Genomic DNA, 26,142 nt, shown 5'->3' with positions numbered 1-26,142 from the left:
CAATAAATGGAATAAATATGAAAAAGAAGAATAGGAGAGGGAAACAGAGAAAGAGAGACAGAGGTGAGGAAAGAGAGAGAGAAAAAAGAATGAGAGAGAGAGATTGAGAAGAAGCTTGGGAAAATGTTCAGTGGAAAATCTGTAGAAATGATGTAAGAGAAAGCAAAGGCAGGGATTGGAGTGAGGGGTGTATAACTGAGACTATAAAAACTCAGAGAGAAAACTCACCATCAGAGCTGAGTTTGGGAAAAACTGCACAGACAGGACTCTAAAGTTAGACTCTCCTGATTTTTCACAAGGTAAGTTAAATATAAAAGCTGATAGTCTTTTTCCTTTTAACTGTTTTTTTTTTCAAGTTTTTGAATACTTTTCAAATGCTTTGATTATATCTTGATTTTGTGAAAATTAGAAATGTTTTGGGGAATATTATTCTCTCTAAAAATGAGTAAAATATCTAAGATATTTTGTAATGCAAACTTAGGGTAGAGATAATTGTTTGCTCAGGCATTTTATATTTATTATATTGTTTTTGCTTTTATATTCTATTTCAAAATAAAGAAAAAAAGAACTCAAAATAATGATCCTATAAGAGTGTTAGATATATTAATTTTGCTTTTATCAAATGTGTCAAGAGTTAAGAATATTTAAAGTTACAAAGTGGCCTGATTCTGAAAACCTAGGTAGAAAAGGAAGTTTCTCTCTTATCTTTATTTCTATTAAAATTAGAACTTAAGAAACATCCCTAAATTAACCAAATTATATGCTCTATGTTCTTCAAACCTATACTATCCAGTGCTTTTATTCTTATGAAACCCAAATAGGCAAATATGATACTAATAACCTAGTTTAAAATAGACTTAGGTCATGTTTCTTCTTCAGTATTGGAAGTGCTCTTGCTATTAATGATTGAATTAAGTGTTAATCAGAAACATATGCTTGAGTTCTGTTTAAGAAGAAATTTAAACTGTTGTTTCAAGTTTTGATCTGTGGAAACTGTATAGTCTACAAATTCAGTTCTAGCAAAACAAAATATAACTCCTTTGAATTCCAATTATAGGTTCTATAGGTTTAGGAAAGTGACTACTATATATTTCTGAGTTATCTCTCTAGAAATTAGATAAGCAATGATTTATGATGATTTCAGTGCCCAGGGAAGCTATAGAATTGATAGCAGTATATTTAATGGTCTCCCACAAACATCAGGCACATTTTGTGTCTTCTCTGTAACATGGTATTACTCTTCAGCACTCTTATAGAACTTTTCTAAGGAGAACTTCCTGTGGATAAGCATTCAAGTCTCCTCTTTATAAGTTAACTGAATGTGGCTTCATTCAGTAAGTTACTTATGGTATTTAAGGTTACTTGCTTTCTCCCTTTATTTCTCAGGGTTTTTAACTGATTCTGATACAATGAATCATGGGCAATAAAGAAGCAGTTATGCTTAGAAAATAGGTTTGGGGACCTTAGGGGTGCAATTTTAATTTATTCAAATATTTTGATGATTTGAACATTAGTTAATAAAATTCGATTGAAACAGAACTCAAATTGAGCAGTCTCAAAATATTATCCCAACTCTGTCATTATGCAGTTGTGCAACTTCAGGCAAGCTTAAGCACAGAGTGGTGCTCTGTAACATTTCGTTATCATTGAAAAAGACAAAAGAACTAAAAGTGCCAGTGATATTGATATGAGAATGACCTGGGAAGCTCCCACATCCATCAGTTTTCCCTATATTAGAGAATGAAGTATCAGTATCACAGAATCTTGGGGCTAACCCTTAGACATCATCTAATTTAACCTTCTTACCAACAATTCATCCACTGTGATCACCCACCAGACAATCTTTGCTTAGATTCAATGTTATCAGAGGAATACAAGCTTTGGAGTCAGGAAAACAGCCTTCTAATCTCAATCCTGACTTCATCAGCTTTTACGCAGCTTCCCAGGGGCTTCCTTCTTTCCTAGTAAAACTAGAGTTTGTGTGTATACACACGAAGAGTCACAAGTTCCCTCCTAGCCCTGGGCACCTCTCTACATGGGCCAACTTCTATGTCCCTGAAGATCTCTCTGGTTAGAGATGTTTTCAGCTGAGTTCTCCTCCTTTCTCCAGATAATTCTCAGGGCACCTCACAGGAACAGTGGTTAGCATCACTGCCCAGTAATTACTGGTTCTTTGGTTGGCATGAACTGGCTGTTGCTCAGTTTTGCCTTTTCTCCCTTATCGATGCCTCATCAGCTCTGGTCTCAGCACAAAGCACACACTCCCTCCAGAACCAACTCTTCTGCAATGCTTCCTTCTGCTTACCCCCTCTTCATCCATTTAAAATCTCCCTTTCATCTCCCCTTCCTTAGACAAATTAATTACCTTTGAGTCTGGCTCTCTCCATTTACTGGGACTGAAAGTGAAAAGTGAAAGTGAAAGTCGCTCAGTCGTATTCAATTCTTTGCGACCCCAAGGACTATACAGTCCATGGAATTCTCCAGGTCAGAATACTAGAATTGGTAGCCTTTCCTTTCTCCAGAGGATCTTCCCAATGCAATGATCCAACCCAGGTCTCCCACATTGCAGGCGGATAATTTTTCCAGCTGAGCCACAAGGGAAGCCCAACAATACTGGAGTGGGTAGCCTATTCCTTCTCCCAAGGATCTTCCCGACTCAAGAATCAAACCGGGGTCTCCTGCATTGCAGGTGGATTCTTTACCAACTGAGCTATCAGAGAAGCCCTTACTGAAAATAGTAAATTCCAGTTTCTGATGATAGCCTCCTTCTTTTCTAAAACTCTATGTTCCTATGACACAAGGTTCTAACCATTGTGAAAAATGCACCTTTAAAATATCAGCTGGGCCACCACTGATAACTTGGCTGTTGGCCCACCAAGTAAGAGCTGTGGCTTTCCATGGTCCTCTCCAAGAGCCTTTCCATGGATTTCTCCATGACTTCCCTGTGTTCCCACATTGATGGTTGCATTTCCTTGCAAACTCTGACTTGTCCATCCATGCCAGGGCACTAAGATGTTTAAAAAGTGGCATCTCTTCCTCTTCCATAGTCCATCCCTTACTGGCTGCTCCCATGTTTGTGTACAGTCTAGTTCCTGTAGTGAAGTCCTTAACTACAATAACACTCACGCTGGCTCCACTTCCCTTACACAGCCTGACTATGCTATACTGTCAACATTACAAAACCTGTGGGAAACCAAGACTCAACATAATTAGTGATTTTTAAAAAATAAAATAAACTTAATAGGATATTTTATGAACCATAAAACAAAATATAAATCATTTAAAATTCAATTAAAAATTTACTTTGGTTAATACAATAAGAGTTTGAAGAATAATTATATTTTAAGTGTAACAGATTTTTTCCCATTGCTTTCTTTTCATTATGATATTGTTCATGCATGTGTGCTTGTTAAGTTGCTTTAGTCATGTCCGACTCTTTGAGACCCCGTAGACTGTAGCTCACTGGGCTCCTCTGTCCATAGGATCCTTCAGGCAAGAATACTGGACTGAGTTGCAAGGGATCTGCCTGGCCCAGGGATCAAACTCACATCTCATGTCTCCTGCATTGGCAGTCAAGCTCTTTACCACTAGTATCACCTGGGAAGCCAGATATTGTTCATAGTTTTATACAAATATTTTAATAGAAATATTATGGCTGAAATTAATGATATTGCATAGTATACTATAACATTAAATGTTAAAAGTAATTGCCATTTATAACTCTTTAGTAAAATTTCCTTCCCTCAGTCAATATTATTTTATTATATTTTATTTTCTATCACTATGCTATAATTCTAGATTCCAAGGTCCAATTTTATTCCTTAAAATGAACAAGGATAAAAATTTTTCATAAAAATAAAAGAATAAAAAGTAATATTTTGACAAGTTGCTATTTTTAGAAGGCAATAATATCAGGATGTGGTGGTTTAGTCGCTAAGTCATTTCCAACTCTTGCAACCCCAAGGACTGTAGCTTGCCAGGGTCCTCTCTCCATGGGAGTCTCCAGGTAAGAATACTGGAGTGGGTTGTCATTTCCTTCTCCAGGGGCTCTTCCCAACCCAGGAATAGAACCCAGGTCTCCTGCACTGCAGGCAGATTTTTTACTGACTGAGCTAGGAGGGATGCCCCTAATATCAGGATAACAATAGCTACTATTTAAAAAGTTATCACTTTATGCCTGTCCCTTTAGCTGTATTATTTCTAGTCCTTACAATAAGCCTAAAAAGTAAGTTTTTGCCCCATTTTCCTGGTGAAGATATTAAAAACAATGAAGCTAAGTAACATTTCCAGTCAAGAGTCATATTCAAGTCTGTGTAACTTAAGAACAACCAGTCTCTTTCTACTAACTCACTTTTCTTGGATTAGAAAGTATAACTACAATACCAGGAGTCAGGAGATGAGGAAGTAACCTGAGTTGGGTCAGTTCATCTATTAAAAAATAGAATTATAATATTTTCCATATAAATCATAGCTTGACTATTAGGAGGATGAAAGGAGATGGACGGATTTCAAAATAATAAAGTACCTTGCAGACATTAAAATAAAAAAGATTATTTACAACAACTGTACTTGAAGGAAATGAAAGAATCACAGAAGAGTCTGCTCTTGCAGGAGGAAATCATTGGCTGGGCAGGGCCAGTGGCCAAGGAGTTTTCATCTCCACCAGGCTGTGAGCAACTGGATGACAGAAAGAGTGTCTCATTCATGTTTATATCCCTGGTGCCTAATAAACAGCATATACCTAATAAATGCATCTTGTTGTTGAGTATTATAAAATATATTTTGGGCTTCTATTTATATTTTAGAGTATTTTTTCATTGATTATATTGTCTAATTTAATGTAATTGAAATGTAATTTACTATTTTTTAAAATAGTATTCATACATGCTAAGTCACTTTGCTGTTGCTGCTGCTAAGTCACTTCAGTCGTGTCCGACTCTGTGCAACCCCATAGACAGCAGCCCACTGGGCTCCTCTGTTCCTGGGATTCTCCAGGCAAGAATACTGGAGTGGGTTGCCATTTCTTTCCCCAATGCATGAAAGTGAAAATTGAAAGTGAAGTCGCTTAGTCGTGCCCGACTCTTAGCGACTCCACGGACTGCAGCCTACCAGGCTCCTCCACCCATGGGATTTTCCAGACAAGAGTACTGGAGTGGGGTGCCATTGCCTTCTCTGGCTAAGTCACTTTAGTCGTATCTAAATCTGTGTGACCCCATGGACTGTATCCCCCCAGATTCCTCTGTCCATGAGACAGAGGCAAGAATTCCAGGCAAGAATACTGGAGCAGATTGTCATGCCCTCCTTCAAGGAATCTTCCTGACTCAGGGATCAAACCCACATCTCTCATGCCTCCTGCATTGGCAGGTGGGTTCTTTACCACTAGCGCCACCTGGGAAGCCCATTAATAGTATATGCAAGTACAGAGTGGAGTAAAAAGTGAAGGAGGTGGTAACAGTCCACATTATCCTGATGCATATATATACCATATTTAACTGCATTTATCCAACTTTACTCTCTGAATGCCTTTTCATACCACATAAAAATGGCTTGTATCAGATGACCAAATAGCATGTGTATGTGCAATTCTATCTACATTTCCCCATCTCTAGTTTTGAAGATTCTTTTTTCTCCCATATTAACTGTTAGAATTAAACAACAAGTTCCCTTACCAGTATTTTACACAATCATACACGAAGTTCTCTTCTATTTCTAGAGGACATAGTTTACTATGAAGAAATTTACAATATTTCAGGGATCAGAATGCAAATTAGTGTTTGATAAGGAGAAATCTTAAACTTTACTGGAATTATGATTAAGGAATAAGGACACATGTCCCTCTCATTAGAATGAGAATCTGTGATGTGAAACATGAACAGGCATACCAGGAGTTTGGCATAACGTCATCAGATATTATTGTAGGTATAAAAGTTGGGCAAATCTCTTCCCATGACTAAGCCTTAATTTCCATATCACTTAGAATCTGTCCCACATTTGTTTTCCTACCACAAAGGGCTGCTTCATTCATTCATTCTTTCAACGCATAATACTGACTCCCTGCCAGGCATTATGTTGGGTGCTGAGATAAAATAGTGAACATGACATAGTTCCTACCATCAAGGAATTTACAGCAACATTTACATAGTTTATTTATCTAGGCTTTTTAACAATGTGATCTTACTAATATCATGGTAGGTTTCTACCTTCTTAAATTTGTGCAAGAAAGATACTAGCAGTATGGTTGAAAACTCAAAATAGAAAAAAAATTGAGGTATTTAACAACAAAGTTTTATGATTTGGGAAGGCAATAGTGTCTGAAAAAGAACAAAAATGGTGCCAGAATAAAGTCAGTTAACATATGTATACTAGTAAATTATCACTCTTTCTGATTTGTAGTACTCAGGGAAAGTCATTTTAAAATGCAGGTGTCTGCCACATTAAGAACACCTCACCCATACACATCTGACTTTATAAGCAATTTGTTTTGGAGATGGGAAAGATGTCCTTTATACTTCCACAAATAAGTTAGACTTGAAGGAGCATGAAACTGAGAGGCTGAAAGCCTTACGTTGTTGTTCTGGCTCTTTAAACTGGCTTTGTGACTTTGGAAAAGTGACTACTGCTGATGGAAGAACAATGAGAAATGAGAAAGAATGCATTCCTGACATTTTCATTAAAAAAAATGAAATGTTAAGTTTCTCAGTCTCAATTTGCACCTTCGTTTCAAAATCATACTCAATATATCAAGCAAATGCCCATCACACAACCTACTGAAAAGAGCAAATTTCACTAAGAGAATGTTAAATAAAATAAACACCAAGTATTTCTCCGATTATTTCAGTGAGAATGATATATAGACAATGTATATGCTAGTGATAGAAGCAACCAGTTGTAGTTCAATTGCTCTTGGGTGAAAATCCTCAATGACTTTAAATTAAGTATTTGAGTTTAAGAGGATCTGAAACTAATCCCCACTTCTGAAGTTCTAAGTGCCTTAGCCATGTTTAGTTTTCTTGTTTGTGGAGCCAACTGCACCAAAGGTTGTGGCGTGGCATATCAGCACCAATAAAGAAGAGATTCCAGCCTCCAAGTCTCTGCTTTCCAGCAGGAGAGTGTCTCAAGCACCTGGTTTCTTCTCTCATCAATGAAACTGGAAACAACCTTAATGCCTGTTCAAGCATTAAGCACTCATTGAAGCATTAAGACTATCCCTATAATGTCAAACTGTTCTGTATCTTCTTGATTTTTAACATAGACTTTGCTGATTGACTTTAAAGATGGCCCCAAGTTCCCTAAGTCATTGTGGGTATAAGCTTTACTTTCCCTGGAAGGACTTGACTTCAAATACCTGCCTTGGGCTCAATAATAATCATTTTTATACAAAATGGTTTCATGCAAAATTTAGAGTTTCCATTGAAAAGTTTTACCTATGATAAAATAAGAATGATGCAATGTTTTTTTCGCAGATAAATGTATATCTTTATACATTCTCAATAATAATATTAAACATAAAAGTACATGTTTTATTGCTCTTGTTCCACATACAAGGCAAATCTTTAATGATTTGTGCCCATTGTAAATTAAACAATTATAAATTAAACAAATTTAATTAATTAAAATGTGAGATCATACATAAGGTTTATTAGACAACTTGACGGTTTAGGCATCTTGCTCAAGGTTAACTAGCACAACAAGGAGCGTTATCCCTATCCTTCAAGTCTGATTCTGAGTTTTCCTTACCATCACAGAAATATATGTTTTCTATATATCTGAAATTTTCTATTATCAAAAAGTCCTATTTTTGCAACTAAAATAAGAACTTTTGATAACGGTAATAGTAATTTTGTATCCATTAATATATGAAGTAGGAAACAGCAACCTAGCCCAGTATTCTTGACTAGAGCATCCCACGGCCAGAGGAACCTGGTGGGCTATATATAGTCTTTGGGGTTGGTGGAATATAGTTCGTGGGATTGCAAAAGAGTCGGACACAACTGAAAAGACTGGGCACGTCCACTAATACTAAGACTTGTGAGTACTCTGAAAATATTCAAATGATTATTTTACCTTGATAGGCATACTATTAATAACAAATGCATAGGAATAGGAACTCAGTCAAATCTTTAAATTTTTGACATTATGTGATTTTAAAAAAATTTAATTATTTTCTGGCTGCATCAGGTCTTAGTTGCAGCATGCAAGATCTTTGTTGGGAACACTGGCTGTGCCTGGGCAACATTAGTTGCCCTGAGGCATGTGGGATCTTAGTTCCATGACCAGGGGTTGAACCCACGTCCCTTGCATTGTAAGCTGGATTCTCAACCACTGGACTACCAGGGAACTCCAAAAATTATGTAATTTTTTAAAAATTGATAGCTAATAATACATTAAATATTGCACAATCCTTTCTCTCACCCCCCAAAAGCAGATATAACTAACTGCTGCATACCGGGGCATCTGGATCCTCCCTCAGCTCTAACATCTTTGTTTCTAAAGTGCGGGGGAACTGAGTATATGGTCTTAAGAATGATGAGAAGAAAAACTTCAAGTAAAAATTTGAAAGTAAATAGATATAGCTTATTTCATCTATTCTGTGCACATTTAACATCTCTAAAATTGGAATGCCTTACACTTGATTGCTCTTGCTATCATTTAGTCACTCAGTCTTGCCCGACTCTTTTGCGACCCCATGAACCATAGCCTGTCAGGCTCTTCTGTCCATGCTATTTCCCAGGCAAGAACTCTGGAGCGGGTTGCCATTTTCTTCTCCAGAGGATCTTCCCAACACAGGGATCAAATTTGTGTCTCCTGAATTGGCAGACAGATTCTTTACCGCTGAGACACAGGGAAGCCCTTATACCTGATTGCGTGTCATAACTTAATTGATAGCATTTTTTTCTTTCTTAAAATACACTTTTAAAATAGAATCACTGCAAATGAAATCTTAAAATCAAAGACTTGAAGGCCCTCTCTTTTCAGTTAGAAATACTTTAATGATAAGTATTTTTATGTGAAAACCTAAATGCAAAGTATTATGCGTAGACTCACCTGATTTGAGGGAGGGCAGAAAGGTTTTCTCAGCCAAACCTACACCAACAACATACAGTGTCTGTGCTTCCATCAGAGAAGAGTCAGATTCAGCAACAGTCTTTACAAAAGCTAGAAGCAACTTTAGAAGTCGTTTGCCCAAAATCATATAGTGAAATAACAGCCAAGCAAGAGCAGGGCCTGAGTCTCAGAACCCCTAGCTCAGGTCTCTATCATACAGACTTTGTGTCAACCATTGTCCCTTAGACTCACCTTTACAATAAGAAAAAAGTAGTTACTCTATTATCTACTATGCTGGAAGCTTTCCTCCATTACTAAAAAGACTCAGGTGAGCATGACTTTATGGAGAAGGGTAAACACTACACTGTAGAAGTAGCCTACAATATCGGGCTTTCCAAGTTACAATAGTGATATAAAGAACCCACCTGCCCATGCATGAGACATAAGAGACTCGGGTTGGATCCCTGGGTCAGGAAGATCCCCAGGAGAAGGGCATGGCAACCCAGCCCAGTATTCATGCCTGGAGAATCTTATGGACAGAGGATCCTGGGGGGGCTACAGTCTACAGGGTCACACAGAGTCAGACACACCGAAGCAACTCAGCATGCAAAGGGTATGCTTTTGAATTTACTCTGCTTTTCAATTTTACTGTGGGAACAAGCTGACCCACCACTTGCCTAGAAGACCACCACTGTTTTCAGAGAAAGAAGGTTTGAGGAGTGTTATGTGCAGGCTCACAAAGCCATTTCCCAGTGACAGAACTAGGGACCTTTCACAACATGTCCTGTTAAATCTCACTTAAATGCCTGCAATGCCACAGTGGAAGAGGATTTTTACGTTTAATTACTTTTTTAAGTACTTTATCTTTAATTAAGACTTTAATTTCTGTTGAAAGTAATGTGGGTAGAGTCTATTTTGTATATTTCCAATTAAGAAATTAGTAAAATAAAACATCCAAAGAATTATATCTGGACTAAACCTAAAAAATTAGTCCTCTCATGAATTTCTAATGGTTAGATCCACTATCTCTAAGTCAGACCTTGCTGAGGAGAAATTTCCTTAGTCACCTGAGTGATTTGGTTTTCTTCAACAACAGGCCTCAAAGACATTAGCAACCATCAAAAAATGGTTGCCAGTTTTTTCTTTTCCTAGCCCAGTCCACTTTAGAGATTATTTTTCATAATAACGATGACTCACTGCAGCATTGATGGCCAATAATTCAAACATCTTTTTCATCTTAGCAGACTTCGCATTTAATCCTATTTTAAATATAATTAAATCAGAATTTTTAATATGTCAGTGTGCACCGTCAATGTTTTAAAGGAATATATGTGAAAGTGAAAGTTGCTCAGTCATGTCTGACTCTTTGCAACCCCATAGACTGTAGTCTGTGGAATTCTCCAGGCCAGAATACTGGAGTGGGCAGCCTTTCCCTTTTCCAGGGGATCTTCCCAACCCAGGGATCCAACCCAGGTCTCCCACATTGCACGCAGATTCTTTACCAGCTGAGCCTCAAGGGAAGCCTTGTAGCTATAATAAATGTCTATCTGCAACCCAAACTTCAGTGACAAAACATCAGGTCTTCCTCCTCCCACCACATCTCCAGCCACAGATTGGATGATCCCTTCAGGGTATAGTGAGTTCTTGCATGTGAAAAATCTCTGAAACAAAGGTTAAGATGTTACACAATGTAAGATGTTTGTTTATTCGGCAAAATCATTAGTGACAATATGTGTGCATGGTAGGCCAATGGACTGAAAATGAAGTACACGCCTAATCTTAGAAGGTAGAGCTCACGCCCACTGTCTATTTGGAAACGCCTCGCATTAGAGAACTATTATTCAAACATTTCTCAATGAAAATTATGGCTGTACAAAAAAACTGCAGGTGCCTCCACTGTCATATATTCACACAATGAGCATCCTTTGAATGTTCTTTCTGTAATTCGCAGTGTACATGGTGCTGAGTAGATTTTTAGTCATAGACTATATTTATCCACTATCAACAAAATAGGGAAATGGAGCTGAACCTGGTCTTTTCCTTCCCTCCCTATAATTTCCCCTGTTTCTAATTTTGTAGCAATCAAGTTTCAACTAGTTAATCAAATGTCTTTTGTCTGGCAGGTGCCAGGGTGTTTGTTTTCATTAGAGTACCAAATGCCATATTTAGGAACTTGGCCTTTTGGTTAAGTGGCTACAAGCATGGCTTTAAACCATCAAATGTGTGTATTTAAACTCAGCATTTATTTTCATTTCTCCCTATCCAAATAATCAGGATGTGGTTATCTGTAAGGTGACACATTATGACTTTTTTCCCATATACACCCAAGAACAAAAATATATGCCTCAGACATAATCATCAATATTACAAACACCCATCATCCTGTGCCATTTATAAGACTGCAGAGATGAAGAGAAACCTGGTTAGTAAAATGTGCATAAAAATAGATGAAGAAAGTCCGCATAGGAAAGCTTATAAAATTGAAAAATTTCACACTTTGAAACTGTTTTAAAAAAGAGTGGAAAGAAAACATCACAATTATGAGCTTATCTTTGAGTGAGTGGAAGAGTTATTTTTTTAAAGATATGCCAGAAATACGAGATCATTGTAAAAAAAAAAGTTATATTTTTAATATATCGTACCTTTTGCTGAGGAAAGTCAAAGACATCAGCAAAATCAGAAGGAAGAATAAGATTCAATGCCTGATTTTCTAAAGAATAAGTAATGCAGTTTGGTTGGTATTTTTTACCAGATAACTTTTACATTTCTTCCTGTTGGTTTTTTTCTGTCCTAATTTAGAGAAATAATCATGATCAGCTTTTTAGAGCCTAGATGCTATTTAGAAGAGAAGCTATGGGGCAAAGGAGAAAAGGAAAGATATACCCATCTGAATGTAGAGTTCCAAAGAATAGCAAGGAGAGACAAGAAAGCCTTCCTCAGAGATCAATGCAAAAAAAATAGAGGAGAAACAATAGAATGGGAAAGACTAGAGATTTCTTCAAGAAAATGAGAGCTACCAAGGGAATATATCATGCAAAGATGGGCACAATAAAGGACAGAAACAGCATGGACCTAACAAAAGTAGAAGATATTAGAGGAAGTGGCAAGAATACACAGAAGAACTATACAAAAAAATATCTTAATGGTGTGCTCACTCACCTAGAGCCAGACATCTTGGAATGCAAAGTCAAGTGGGCCTTAGGAAGCATCACTATGAACAAAGCTAGTGGAGGTGATGGAATTCCAATTGAGCTATTTCATATCCTGAAAGATGATGCTGTGAAAGTACTGCACTCAATATGCCAGCAAATTTGGAAAACTCAGCAGTGGCCAAAGGACTGGAAAATGTCAGTTTTCATTCTGATCCCAAAGAAAGGCAATGCCAAAGAACGTTCAGACTACCGCACAATTGCACTCATCTCACATGCTGGCAAAGTAGTGCTCAAAATTCTCCAAGCCAGGCTTCAACAGTATGTGAACCATGAACTTCCAGATGTTCAAGCCAGATTTAGAAAAAGCAGAAGAACCAGAGATCAAATTGCCAACATCCGTTGGATCATAGACAAAGCAAGAGAGTTCCAAAAAAACTTCTATTTCTGCTTCACTGACTAGGCCAAAGCCTTTGATTGTGTAGATCACAACAAACTGGAAAATTCTGAAAGAGATGGGAATACCAAACCACCTTATCTTCCTCCTGAGAAATCTGTATGCAGGACAAGAAGCAACAGTTAGAACCAGACATGGAACAGCAGTCTGGTTCCAAATTGAGAAAGGAGTATGTCAAGGGTGTATATTGTCACCCTGCTTATTTAACTTCTATGCAGAGTACATCATAAGAAACGCTGAGCTGGATGAAGTTCAATCTGGAAACAAGATTGCCAGGAGAAATATCAATAATCTCAGATCTGCAGATGATACCACACTTATGGCAGAAAGTGAAGCAGAACTAAAGAACCTCTTGATGAAAGTGAAAGAGAAGAGTTAAAAAGTTGGCTTAAACCTCAACATTCAAAAAATGAAGATCATGGTATCCTTTCCCATCAATTCATGGCAAATAGATGTGGATACAATGAAAACAGTGACAGGCTTTCTTTTCCTGGGCTTCAAAATCACTGCAGATGGTGACTGCAGCCATGAAATTAAAAGATGCTTGCTCCTTGGAAGAAAAGCTATGAGCAACCTAGACAGCATATTAAAAAGCAGAGACATTACTTTGCCAAGAAAGGTCCACCTAGTCAAAGCTATAGTTTTTCCATTAGTCATGTATGGATGTGAGAGTTGGATTGTGAAGAAAGCTGAGTGCCGAAGAACTGATACTTTTGAACCATGCTGTCGGAGAAGACATTTGAGAGTCCCTTGGACTGCAAGGACATTAAACTAGTCAATCCTAAAGGAAATCCTCCCTGAATATTGATTGGAAGGACTGATGCTAAAGCTGAAACGCCAATACTTTGGCCACCTGCTGTGAAGAGTCGACTGGTTGGAAAAGACCCTGATGCTGGGAAGATCGAAGGCCGGAGGAGAAGGAAACAACGGAGGATGAGATGATTGTATGGCATCATTGACTCAATGGACATGAGTCTGTTCAAGCCCCGGGAGTTGGTGGTGGACAGGGAGGCCTGGCATGCTGCAGTCCATGTGGTCACAAAGAGTCTGACACAACTGAGCAACTGAACAATATATGCAGTGAAGAGCTTACTGCTGCTCCTGCTGTCGCTCCAGTCGTGTCTGACTCTGTGCGACCCCATAGACGGCAGCCCACCAGGCTCCCCCATCCCTGGGATTCTCCAGGCAAGAACACTGGAGTGGGTTGCCATTTCCTTCTCCAATGCATGAAAGTGAAAAGTGAAAGTGAGTTCGCTCAGTCATGTCCGACTCCCAGCGACACCATGGACTGCGGCCCACCAGGCTCCTCCATCCATGGGATTTTCCAGGCAAGAGTACTGAAGTAGGGTGCCACTGCCTTCTCCGGGTGAAGAGTTCATACATGAATTAATCCAAACCTCTCGAAGTTCTTTTGAAGTCAGCATTACTCCTCATTTCACCAATATGGAAAATAAATTTCAACAGATTAAGTAACATACACCCAAGGCCATACTATTACTAAAGCAAATATGAGTCTCAAATTCAGTTATTAAGATTGAATAATTCTTTTTGCTCCCTGCAGGTTTCCAAATGATTTTTTTTTTAAGGAAACAGAAGTTTGCTGAGAATTCTTATTAATGTTGAACTGGGGGACTTCCCAGTGTCATGTGCTAAGTGGAAAAGTCAAGCTGCTTTTATTGGTAGCTCAGAGTCAGAGATCTCCCAGCAGAACAAGGCCTCTCATTTTAACCAGCAGTCAGACTGGCAGCCAGAAGGTCTAATCTATATTGTAAATAAGCTTTAATTGGATTTATATTGCTTTATTAATGTAAAAATTCATAAAAGTATCAATGAGAAACATTTATGCTTACTGCACAGAAGTACTAAATGTAACCTTTTGACTTGTTTGCTTTCCTGTGTATATGTAGGTAAAACCTGAGTCCCTAAAGTTTTCTTCATAATCTTATATTCTCCCCCACTTTCCCCAGAAGCAATCAGTCATGAATCAACTTTCGCTGGTCTCTATTTTAATTCTAGTATAGATTTCAAAATACAGGAAATTGTTTATGTATTTCCAATTTAGGTAAATGGTAGCATGGCATATATACTGTTCTGGAATTTTTAATTTCCCCTCAAATCTGCTCTATTTTAAATCCATGCATACAATTACACATAACATTTACGTCATTTGTTTGAACCATAGATAACACATATATTTAAATTGTTTGCTTTAAGTCCACAGTATGAATATACCTCACCTGACAAATCCATTTCCTTCTGAGTAAGGTACTTGAGTTGATTCATTTTTTCACTGCTCTAAACAATGAGGCTATGAACTTTCAAATACATGTTTTCTTATAAACTTAGGCCCATTTTTATTTAATTGTGTCTGTTTTTCCAAATTTTATTTATCAGAGTTACTTAAATGTTTAAAATGCTAATCTTGCTTTTTTATATCTGTTCAAAATATATTTCATTTGTAATTTGTTATTTATTGCAATTTGTTTACTGTACCTTATCACATGGAAAATTTCAATTTTGATAAAGTGTAATTTGTTAATTTTTTCTATGAAGTTCAGCTTTTGAATCTTGCTCAAAAAATCCTTTTAAATCACAGGACATAAAGATATTCTACTATTGGAACAGTGGTGTTTTTGAAATTTCATATAAAATCGCTTTTAGACACAACACATTTCTCTCGTTTACCGCAAACCCCAGCAGGGGTTAGTTTATCATACCTAGTCAGTTTAACACATTTATCCTTAGGTACATGATGTTGTAAACTATGGATTAGACACTCAAACAATAAGGTTCCACAAACTAGATTTCACAGACTTGGGTTTTTTTGAGTTAAATTATGATTATAGCTGTACAACCCCAGTCTAGGTTTCCATGGAAATGAAGCCTTGATAGAATTCATTCTGGGAGATTGACAGCCTCTATTAAGTATAATTTAAGTGTTACAAAGGTGCACTACAATGTAGAGAAGCTGAATAATTTAGTTTATTCCCTGCCTATAACAAGCTTTACAGGCATTTTTGTTTCCTATCTTTATATGTTAAACTAATGAATGTTAACCCTGTTGTGTGTGGCCCTTAGATGCTGGACTGGAGATTAGCAAGTACACATTTTATCCTGGCTATGACACTGATGCTCTGGAGCTCAGGAAAAGTGTTCTCAGTGGGTGTCACAACAGAGGTAATGGAAACTAAGGGCCATGTTTTTTAATGAACTTAAATCATTTTTCCTAAGGTCAGTAGCAGGTGCTGCTGACAAATATGGAGAAGTTTCAATAACACAAAAATCAAGTAAATAGACATTTCTTTCCATGCTGTGTCCTCACAATGGATTCAGAGAAAACCTGGTATATAAATATTTAAAAGAAAAAAACCTGTAAGTAACAACAAAGATTGGTATTCCATAAACCAAAAACTTTAGGAGAAAATTCATTATAATTTCAGCCATATATATACATGTATATATAAATATATATAGACATATATATAATTGAATGAATTATATAAAGATGAAGTGATTTTATGTGAAATCTAAAGTTGTTTACATGTCAGGATTTGAATCACTTGGCCAAAATTTTATCACTCTACAAATATTTTCTTGTTGCCAATACTAAACTACAAAGGAAAAGAAATGTGAGGACATCTTGACACAGAGAAAAGTTAACTTGGATCATTTGATCTTAAGAGAAATATGCATTTTTTGTACTTTCTTAAATAGCATGAAGTGAGAATCTGAAATGCATTTTACTGAAGGGCAAGTTTTATAAAATGTTTGTGCCTTTTTTCCTGAGGATTAGGAATATCTTTAAAAAGAAAGAAAACTTGAAAATAAATAAATAAATAAAATTAAAATTAAAAAAAAAAGAAAACTTGACTTTGTATGTATATCAGTAGGAAGAATTAACACATATTTTTTGGAGAACCTTCTGAGAGATAATAAAAGATCTCTTAACTTTGCCCTTTGGTTTTTCTCCTGATCTTCATTATTTCTTTCTCATGATTATTTCCTCTTTAGTTTCTATGCTTCCAAGTTTATATTGGGAAGTAATTGAAGTTAAGATTTTTTAAAAGGAGTTCTGGACTTTGCATTGTAAGTAGCAAAGGGTTATACAGACTTTAATTTTTTTTTTAATATGATGAAAGTAGTGTTTGGAGATAATTTACTTCGTGGCAGTACTCAGGACAGAATAGAAAAGAGACAGAGAGAGGGGACAAGTAAATTATATGAGGATTCAGAGTGTGCACTGAGTGAGGAGGTTGTTGCTGTTGTTCAGTTGCTGAGTCGTATCTGATTCTTTGAGACTCCGTGAACTACAGCATACGAGGCTCCCTTGTCCTTCACTATCTCTCAGAGTTTGTTCAAATTCTTGTCCATTTAGTTGGGGATTATATCTAACCATCTCATCCTCTGCTGCCAAGAGGATCTGATATCAATCACTCCTGATAGGAATCAGAAAGAGCAGGACAAGAGGAGTTTTCTAAGAATAACTAGCCATACTTAGAGCAGATTTGACTTGTTTAGGAAAGAAGTTCAATGGCCATTAGTCTCAAGAGCTTTGAGGCAGACTGCAAGTATTCCAAAAGAAAAATGTTTGAGTAGATGATGAAAAGGTTTAGAAAGTGCTACTCTTTCATTTTATTGCGGAAAAAAAATGAACAGAAGAGAAAGAGAATGAGATAAATAATTCAAAAACAAAGACAGGATGTGAAAAAAGATAAGTCCTGCTCACACCAATAGTCGGGCTGTAGTTAATGTTTCTTCTCAGAGGGGAATATCCTCAAACTCTTAGGAAAGAAGTTATATCCCCTGGACCACAGAATGACTCCAGAATGTTCCTTGTTAATAGGAACATGTTTTTAAATGCTGTCATTGGGCCTGAGAAAGGAAGATAGACTTCATAAACCAGACACTTACACATGTTTATGACTTGGATGGACTACAAAGTGACAATATGTGTAAATAAACAAATAAGAAATTTGACATGGGACAATAAAGTCCTTGGAATAGCTCTGACTCGCTGTAGTACTGATTGTTATTTGTTAGTAAATCACACTGGTAGAGATGGTAAGCTCCCTCAAAGCACAGATTGGATTTTTCTTATTTTTGTATCTCTTCGATCAAATACAGGACCTGCATAGTGGATGTTCAGTGGTTTGAATGAATGAATGAGTAGTGAAAAGAAAACAGCAAGAGGTTTATATTTTTTTCAGAATTCATTCAATAAGTATTCATTAGAAATGTACTAATTAGTGCAATAATAATGAGCAAAATACTGAAATAGGGATTGAATAGCACAAACAAAAAGCTGATTAGACATAGTCTTGGACTGCAAGTTACTCACAATCTAATATGCAACATACATATGTTTTAGCTAATGTAATACAAGGGGAAATGTAATAATTGTAGAGATAGAAGAAGTATAGATAAAAAGCTATTAGAGTTATAAGAATGCAGTTGTTACTGGGAAAGAATCTGAAAGAACAGTTAATATACTAAATTTCAGAGGCAGGTCTGGAGTTTATCCTTTCTTTCTTTGTATGTACATATGTGTGTGTGTTATTTTCATTTCTTTTGGATAAACTTCAACCCTATGTGTTTTTCTCCTCAAAAGTCTTTCTCTCTGGATCATAGCTCTGTGAGTAACCAAGTCTCATGACATGTGAGCTGAAAAATAGAAAATCCAAATGTAGATAGATGATTGTATGTATACTCTTTCTCTTAATGAATGGACTCACCTTTCTTGCCCAATAGGCCTTTGATTCTGGAATCTTAGGTGTTCAGTCATCACCCACAGTCAGAGAAGATAAGTCGGCCACTGACCTGGCAGCAAAACTCTTACTTCTTGACGAACTTGTGTCTCTGGAGAATGATGTGATTGAAACAAAGAAGAAAAGAAGCTTCTCTGGGTTTGGTTCTCCCCTGGACAGACTCTCAGCTGGCTCTGTAAGTCATAAAGGTAAACAGAGGTAAGTGCATTCTTGGAGAAGGAACATTTCCATTTTCTAATTCTTCCACACTGGGTTGAGAAACAGGGAGAATTCTACCTAGAAAAAAGTACAATGAATGTCTTGAAAGTGTCTTAGCTCATTTCTGAGTTTAAAGGCATCATTTTGGAAATAAAGTTTGGGAAGCAAAATGACTGCCATTTTTGAATTATCAAAGTACTTAAAATTTAATTTGCCACTAATATGCACAATATGCACTAATATTTTTGTCAAAATATTTTCTGAAGATTCTGTAAAGACGTATAGCATTTGGGAGGTAAGGGCAAAAGTATATACTGTGAGATAAATGTTCCAGTGAATTAAGTTTTCTCTTTAATAGAGGTAACTAGAATTTCATTTTTATTTTTACCCTTGTTACAAAGCTTGCCAAGTGATATGAATAAGTCCCCTCTCTTATACCAAGAAGGTGGTGAAGATCTCTCAGGACCTAGAGTCAAAACAAATGTGTCTATGTCAAATTTCTTATTATTTCTAGCCATGTGATTTGTATAAGGATCTTACACTCTGTGATCCTCAGCTTATTTATCTGGAAAGTGGGGATAATTACTTACCTCCAGAAAAATCAAATGAGAACTTTGCAAACTGCTAATTATTATAATAAAATTAAAGTAATTAAATCTCTCTTTAATCAGTGAGCAATTGTCAGTACTTTAAAGCAGTCATTCCAAACTTAATTCATTTTCTACCTCTTCAAAATCTATTCCTTGCATTGCTGCTGCTGCTGCTGCTGCTAAGTCGCTTTAGTTGTGCACAATCCCATGTGACCCCATAGATGGCAGCCCACCAGGCTCCCCACTCCCTGGGATTCTCCAGGCAAGAATACTGGAGTGGGTTGCCATTTCCTTCTCCAAAGCATGAAAGTGCTAGACACTTCATATTAGTAGTGGCCCAAGAGACTACCCAGTTCCCATAGTTTGGAATTTGGGGAATATACTAGAATCACAGGATTCCTCACAGGATTCCTTTTGCTCACAGGATTCACTTCAAATTTCTTCACTTGAAACACTTTGTTTTTCACTAAATTCTGTAAATTTTGTTTGTTTTACATGTTAAATATCTCCAAGATAGCCTTTCACATGAAGACTTTCTTAATTCTGGCCTAAATGATCTTTTCACCTTTTCTTTCTCCAGTCTTCCTTCATCTCTTCTTCCACCAACATCCTCACTTTTTTAGATCACCAGTTGCATCTTTTACTACCAGAGGAATTATCTAACACTTCATGAAAAGTTCCCATTGCTTACAAGAGAAAAGCAAACTCCTTAGGAAATCCTGTGGAGAATTTCATTTACTGACACCTCATTTCTTCCCGCACCCATCTCCACATCCTTTAGTCCAGTTTTACTTGGTCACTTGGAATTCTAGGACTTGTCACATTTGTTTCTGGTGAATGATTTTGCTTTCACTTTGATTTTCAGGATGTAATTGTTAGGCTTCTCTTCTGAAAGATTCTCAAAGCAACACTAGGAAATAAAATCACTCTGGGACTAGATTTATCCTACATGTACTTGACAAAAATTTCACACCTGTATTTTGAAATTCAGATCCTATTTTAATTTTAAAAATACAAGTTAGTTTCACTTATGCTCTAGGCACTGTGTTGTACTATGGTGGAAAAAAGTAGAAAAATATAGTCTCTGTCCCTCAAATAAATCACATGCCAATTAAAAGCATTTTTAATTTTTAGCCAATTATAACACAAAGCAAGAAGAGATACATTTAAAAGCAATTTATAAAGAAGAATATGGAAGAGCAAAGGATAAATGGAGAAAAGATTGTGCCTTCTAATAAACATAATTTCTCTGATTCCTGGATCTTGCAGCACAGTCTACGAAATAATTTGAAAATGAACATGTAAATGTTTATGTAAAATTTGTATATGAATTTATAATATTGCGTAAATATAAATATATAGAATCTACATGGAGGTTTCATCATAACAATTTCTTTAAGGTATCAGGAGATATAATCTACCTGCTGCTAAGTCACTTCAGTCATGTCCGACTCTGTGTGACCCCATAGACGACAACCCACCAGGCTCCCCCATCCCTGGGATTCTCCAGGCAAGAACACTGGAGTGGGTTGCCATTTCCTTCTCTAATGCATGAAAGTGAAAAGCGAAAAGTAAAGTCATTCAGTTGTGTCCGACTCTTTGCAACTCCATGGACTGCAGCCTACCAGGCTCCTCCATCCATGAGATTTTCCAGGCAAGAGTACTGGAGTGGGTGGCCATTGTCTTCTCCAATAATCTACCTAACATAGCTCAATTTATAGGCAATAAAGGGAAATTGGTGAACATTTAATATTCATTTAAACAGCATTTCACATTTGAAGGCTAAAAGTAAACTATTACAACTGTTTAAAAGATTAGGGAATATTGTTCTCATGAGTAGTACTTCCTGAGGAAGCTACTAGATGGATTTGTTCAGTCAAAATGACTCTAGAGTTACCCCCATAAGAACTGGTGCAAGCATAACGTTAGAATTAGAGTGTAATGATGGTTGCAAAACAAAAAAAATGCCATATATTATAGTTATGCAGTCTGACAATATAGATATAGCAAAACATCAAGCAATTTAGGGACAGTAGTGAGAGCATATAAAATTTAGAGTAAGTTTTTGATTGCTTCATGGCTATTAACTGAGCATAAAAGGATATTACAACAAATAGTTGCTTGCAAACACAAAGAAGAAAAGGTGGAATTTTCTCTTTATAAAATTTGTACAGCTAAAGCAATGAAGAAACAATACACATAGTAGATGAGGTCGAAATTCTCCTTTATATAATTATTCCAGGTAATAAGTGAAGGAAGAATGATAGAATGTCTCCATTTTGCAAAACCTAATGAAGTGATGGCTCTAGACAATGATTGTCAATTTTCTGTTAGCATCACAAGAGAAAAAAGAGCAAGTCATGATACGCCCTATGTTGAACTAACTCAGTACCACTTATATAACAGAACTGCAAAAGAAAATTCTTGCCTCGAGTTCCACCAGCCAATTTTCAGGAAATATGAGAAGACAGAGAAATGACCAGAAACAACGCAGGGAATCTGGGACTTCCTTGGCAGTCCAATAGTTAATAATGTAGTTAATAATATGCTTTGTAATGCAGAGTGTGCCGGTTCTATCCCTGTCAGGGAGATAAGACTGCACCTGCCTTGCAACCAAAAAAATCATAAACATAAAGCAGAAGCAATGTTGTGACAAATTGGTACATTACCCCAGATTTTAGAGCCTCTGTCTCAAGCATATGAAATGCATTATTTTATTTTCAGTTACTATAAAATATTCAGAAAAGAAAAAATTTTAAATCTGCTTTTGGAAAGGTCCGTAAGAGATGGAAATGGAAGAATGAGTGAACAGCTAGAGAAAAACAAAAGAGAAAACAAGCACAAAAAAACGGGACAAAGTCTATGTCAGATCATAATAAAATGAAGCAAAGAATCATCTATTGTTTCCTATTTTATATTATATTTAATATTTATTCCACCTGATTATGACACTAGCTTCATTTTCAATTGAATGTGCAAGTTACTTTAATTCTCAGAGCAGGGTTATCTCAACTATGCTTTGAAATCCAAAATATTTTCTCCATTCAGTTCACTTGTTTAAAGCCTGAAGAGGCCATTCAGTTAATGAAAAATAAAAGGAAGTAGCTTCTAGGTCATCTACTATTTGAATGACCTTTAACATTAGAAGATATTGAAATTTTTCTAAAAAGTGGTTTTTCGCTCTTCTTCACACAAAACTGAAAATGCCTTGTAAAATATTAACAATAATAATTCTTTATATTTGAATTTCATTAGGGTAAATATTTTCACGGCTGCATTGTTCTAATTCTCCCATTAATATTTTGAGGTCAGGAAGGGAAGTAACATCATGGTGTCAGTCAGCATTTCCACAGGAAACAGGCAGGACATTTGAAACAGGAAAATTTGAGAAGTGTTTAGATACAGCAAGACTATGAAATTCTGGGAGAGGCAAATCATATCGTATGGCACAATAGCCCAGGAACCTGGTCTTTGAAGAGTCAGATTCCTTGGGAGAAGCTATGACCTCCAGTTAAGAGGAAGTGATCTTGCAAGGAGGGAGCAAGTGGAAAAGTATCCTGATTTTACTTCCTCTCTCCTTCCAGTCTCTTATGCCAAGGTTACCCATTGCCTGCCCCAAACCAAACCCAGGGAGTACAGGAATGTTTGTGGGATCCAGAAAAGTTAATTTCCTGGACTGAAAAGGCAGAGGGTATACCTGGAGAACAGATGGAAGTTACTCAGCACAGTTACATACATTCTATAGATTCAGGTCAATAAACACTTTGCTTTTAACATTGTTTCTATAATCACTTAATTGAAAGAGAAGGACTTTATAGAACATAAATAGAAAAGCAACGTTATTCCTCACCCACATGCATTCAAACAAATTCAATAGGAGTTGTTATTTCTATCTTTTGGGTAAAGACAAAAAAAGGTACTATGACTCTGTGGGTCACATTGAAATAACAAAAAATTTTCTGGTCACTTTTATTAGAAAAACAATCTTATTTCAGTAATTAAAATAACTATTCATATGTCTCAGCTGTTGTTCAGTCACTAAGTCCTGTTTGACTCTTTGCGACCCCATGAACTGTAGCATGCCAGGCTTCCCTGTCCTTCACCATCTCCCTAAGTTTGCTCAAACTCATGTCCATCAAGTCGGTGATGCCATCCAACCATCTCATCCTCTGTCACCCCCTTCTCCTCTTGCTCTCAGTCTTTCCCAGTATCAGGGTCTTTTCCAATGAGTCGACTCTTCACATCAGGTGGACAAAATATTGCAGCTTCAACAACAGTATTAGACCAAACTATAAGTATTAAAAATGTTTCTCCTTTTCTAGCTGGAAAGCTGCAGTGGGAAAGGATTTGTGTCCGTCTACCCTCCCCCCTTCCCCTACCACTCTGGGCTGTCTTAAGTCTCCTCCAGTACTGGGGAAGAAGGTGCAAAGAAGCAAAGAAAAAGTCTTACTTTATTGATACTATCATGACTTGACTTTTATGTTCTCTGCCCTCAGTGAATGCTCAAAGCTGACTCCTCACCATGGGCTGTTTTTGTGGGGTCATTGCGTAACCACTGTGAACACTGACGTAAACACCCTTGCCTCCAGCAATGCTTCTCTTTCAGCAGATCAGTTTTGCTCCTCACCTTTATCCTATTCGCTTGGTTTCTTCATTTGACACCACCATCACCAGCATCCTGCTGAGGCCACATCACCCATAACCCCTGGCCAAAAGCAGGGGAAGTTTCCTTTTATAATTAACCTAGGCCAACTCTACCCACATGCTTGCTCTACATCTGTTCCACAGAAAACCCACATCCTTGACTCTGGTCACTGAAAGTAAAGCTGTTGCTTATGTAACCGTCTCTTCACTCTGGAATTGAGCCAGTTCTCACAGCTTCCTGCCCTTTAGATTTCATAGTCTGTTCTATGAGGTCTACCCTGCTTTAAAGAGTATTTGTTGTTGTTTAGTTGCTCGGTCATGTCCAACTGTTTTACGTAGCCATGAACTGCAGCCCCCCAGGCTCCTCTGCCAAAGCATAGAGACTGACTGAAGAACAAGATTTTCTTGAAGCCCTTTCTCCATATGAAAAAAGAGGGAAATGTCCCTGTTCTCCAATAACTTGCTCCAGAGAAATTCTCCTTATTTACCTATTCAGTATCAATCTTTTTTTTTTTTTTTTTTGGTTTAAGTTTGGAAAAATAGTTTATAGCAACCTTCTTTACAAATACTGCGTAACTCTAGCACCCTACTTTGGAATGCAAGGGGAAATGCAATCCTTTTTTCCCCCTCAGTTTTTCTGGGCCACAGCCAACACTGTGACAGAAAGAATCCCATTTTAACATTCCAATACACTGAGTTTTTAAAATTCCTAATATTATCCCCTTTTTATTGGTATATTTTCACAGATATAAAATGACTTCCTGGCTATAATCTAGCTAGAACACCAGGTTCTTGACCCTCAAGTCCAGTGACTTTCTAGAGAAATAAGCTGCTTATGATAAAGAAATTAAAGTATGTGTGAATAAGGTACTTGTCCAAGGCCAGAAAAAGTGAGATTCACTAAGAATGACTACATTAAATAAATCATTTTGGAAAAACTGTACCTATGATATATATGTTTCTATCCTAAGACAGAGATAAAGTTTAAATTAAATTGAGAATAGCAATTCCAACTTCAATTTTTCAGGCAAAATTGCTCTTCTTGACCAAAGATTCAAGGTGAAAAATCCTAAGATTTCACCTTTTTAATTCATTGTAAAACAATGCTACAGATTAAGGCCAATCCAGTTACTCCATGATTTTTTACTTCTTTCCAGCTTTCAGTTGTTAATGTCTAAAGCAGATAGTTCAGAATGGGCTCCATTCCATGGTGAAGAACACAGAGAAAGAACCCAGAATGTGATGCCCTATTTTCATGTTTCCTTCTTTATATTCAAAAGCCTGTCTGTTCTATAAGAAATGCCCTTGATCATCGATCTTGGGCCATTTTTCCCAATATAATTAACCTATTCCTGAGCCTGTTCTTTATTGCTTGCTTCTTACACCCCAACTCAGGTCCATGAAGAAACAGTTCCTTTCCCTTTTACTTCTAACCTAACTCATGCATGACAGTTTAAAACTTTCCCCCAAAAGGGATAATGCTTAATTCCATATATGGGTTTTGAAATGTACATTATCCACTCCCCACAAAAGAACATTATAGAAGACATTTTTGTGTAAATTCATTTGCTGGATAGAAATTCCAAGTGTCATTAGTCCCTAAAAGAGGCTCATGAACCAAGTAAATGAAAATCCTTTCCGCCTAGTCCTACAGACATGTCTGATTTGGAACCCTTTAAATCTCGCTATTTAATTCCAGAGCTCTTGGTTTGTTTCTGAATGCCTGTTAATAGGGCCTGTTTGGGGGATAATATTTCAGAAGTTGACATTATGCCTAGTCAGCACCATCATCAAAAATTTAATAGAATCTACTTAAGATTGAATTACCACTTTTGAGGTAGAACTCCAAAAGTCATAAGTCAACTGTGTGCTAATGAAGCAGCAGTTTCTTTCATCATTCCAAACGTATCCCATTTATTAAGTCATATTTTCCAGCCTCATGTTTCCAAGTAGAGGAACTGCAGTTAGAAAAATACTGACCCCAAGCATTAATCCTTTATTCATTCTTTCCCCAAGGAGAAGTAATCATGCACCAGACAGGTTAACTTGGGAGGAAGAGTTGAGCATGTTCAGCTCATCCTCTTTCTTCTTGTTTTTATTTGATAATTAGGACTAATTGTGTAAATCTATCTAATCCTCAGAGAAAATGTAGGAAAGTCATTTAAATGCAAATTGAAGTCTTATTCTACATTCAGCTTAAACAAAATGACGTTTTGATTTCTATGCATTGATCATTCATATCATTTCTACTGTGTCTAAAGATGGACTCAGAAAAAAAAGGGGGGGCATTATGT

The 26,142-nt window shown here is 36.8% G+C and overlaps 1 protein-coding gene across 1 annotated transcript in view; it reads left to right on the top strand.

Moving 5' to 3' along the window:
• OSTN (osteocrin) overlaps positions 247 to 26,142 on the top strand; it is a 36,560-nt gene continuing 10,664 nt past the window's right edge. The window contains exons 1-3 of the mRNA XM_005675118.3: positions 247 to 299; positions 15,730 to 15,828; positions 18,400 to 18,614. Of these exons, the coding sequence (XP_005675175.1) occupies positions 15,730 to 15,828; positions 18,400 to 18,614 (314 nt within the window). The 5' untranslated portion in view covers positions 247 to 299. The remainder of the gene's footprint in view (positions 300 to 15,729; positions 15,829 to 18,399; positions 18,615 to 26,142) is intronic.

The sequence above is a fragment of the Capra hircus genome, chromosome 1 (assembly GCF_001704415.2).
Source record: "Capra hircus breed San Clemente chromosome 1, ASM170441v1, whole genome shotgun sequence".
In the NCBI taxonomy this organism is placed as follows: Eukaryota; Metazoa; Chordata; class Mammalia; order Artiodactyla; family Bovidae; genus Capra; species Capra hircus.
This window is presented reverse-complemented; position numbering and strand designations above follow the sequence as displayed.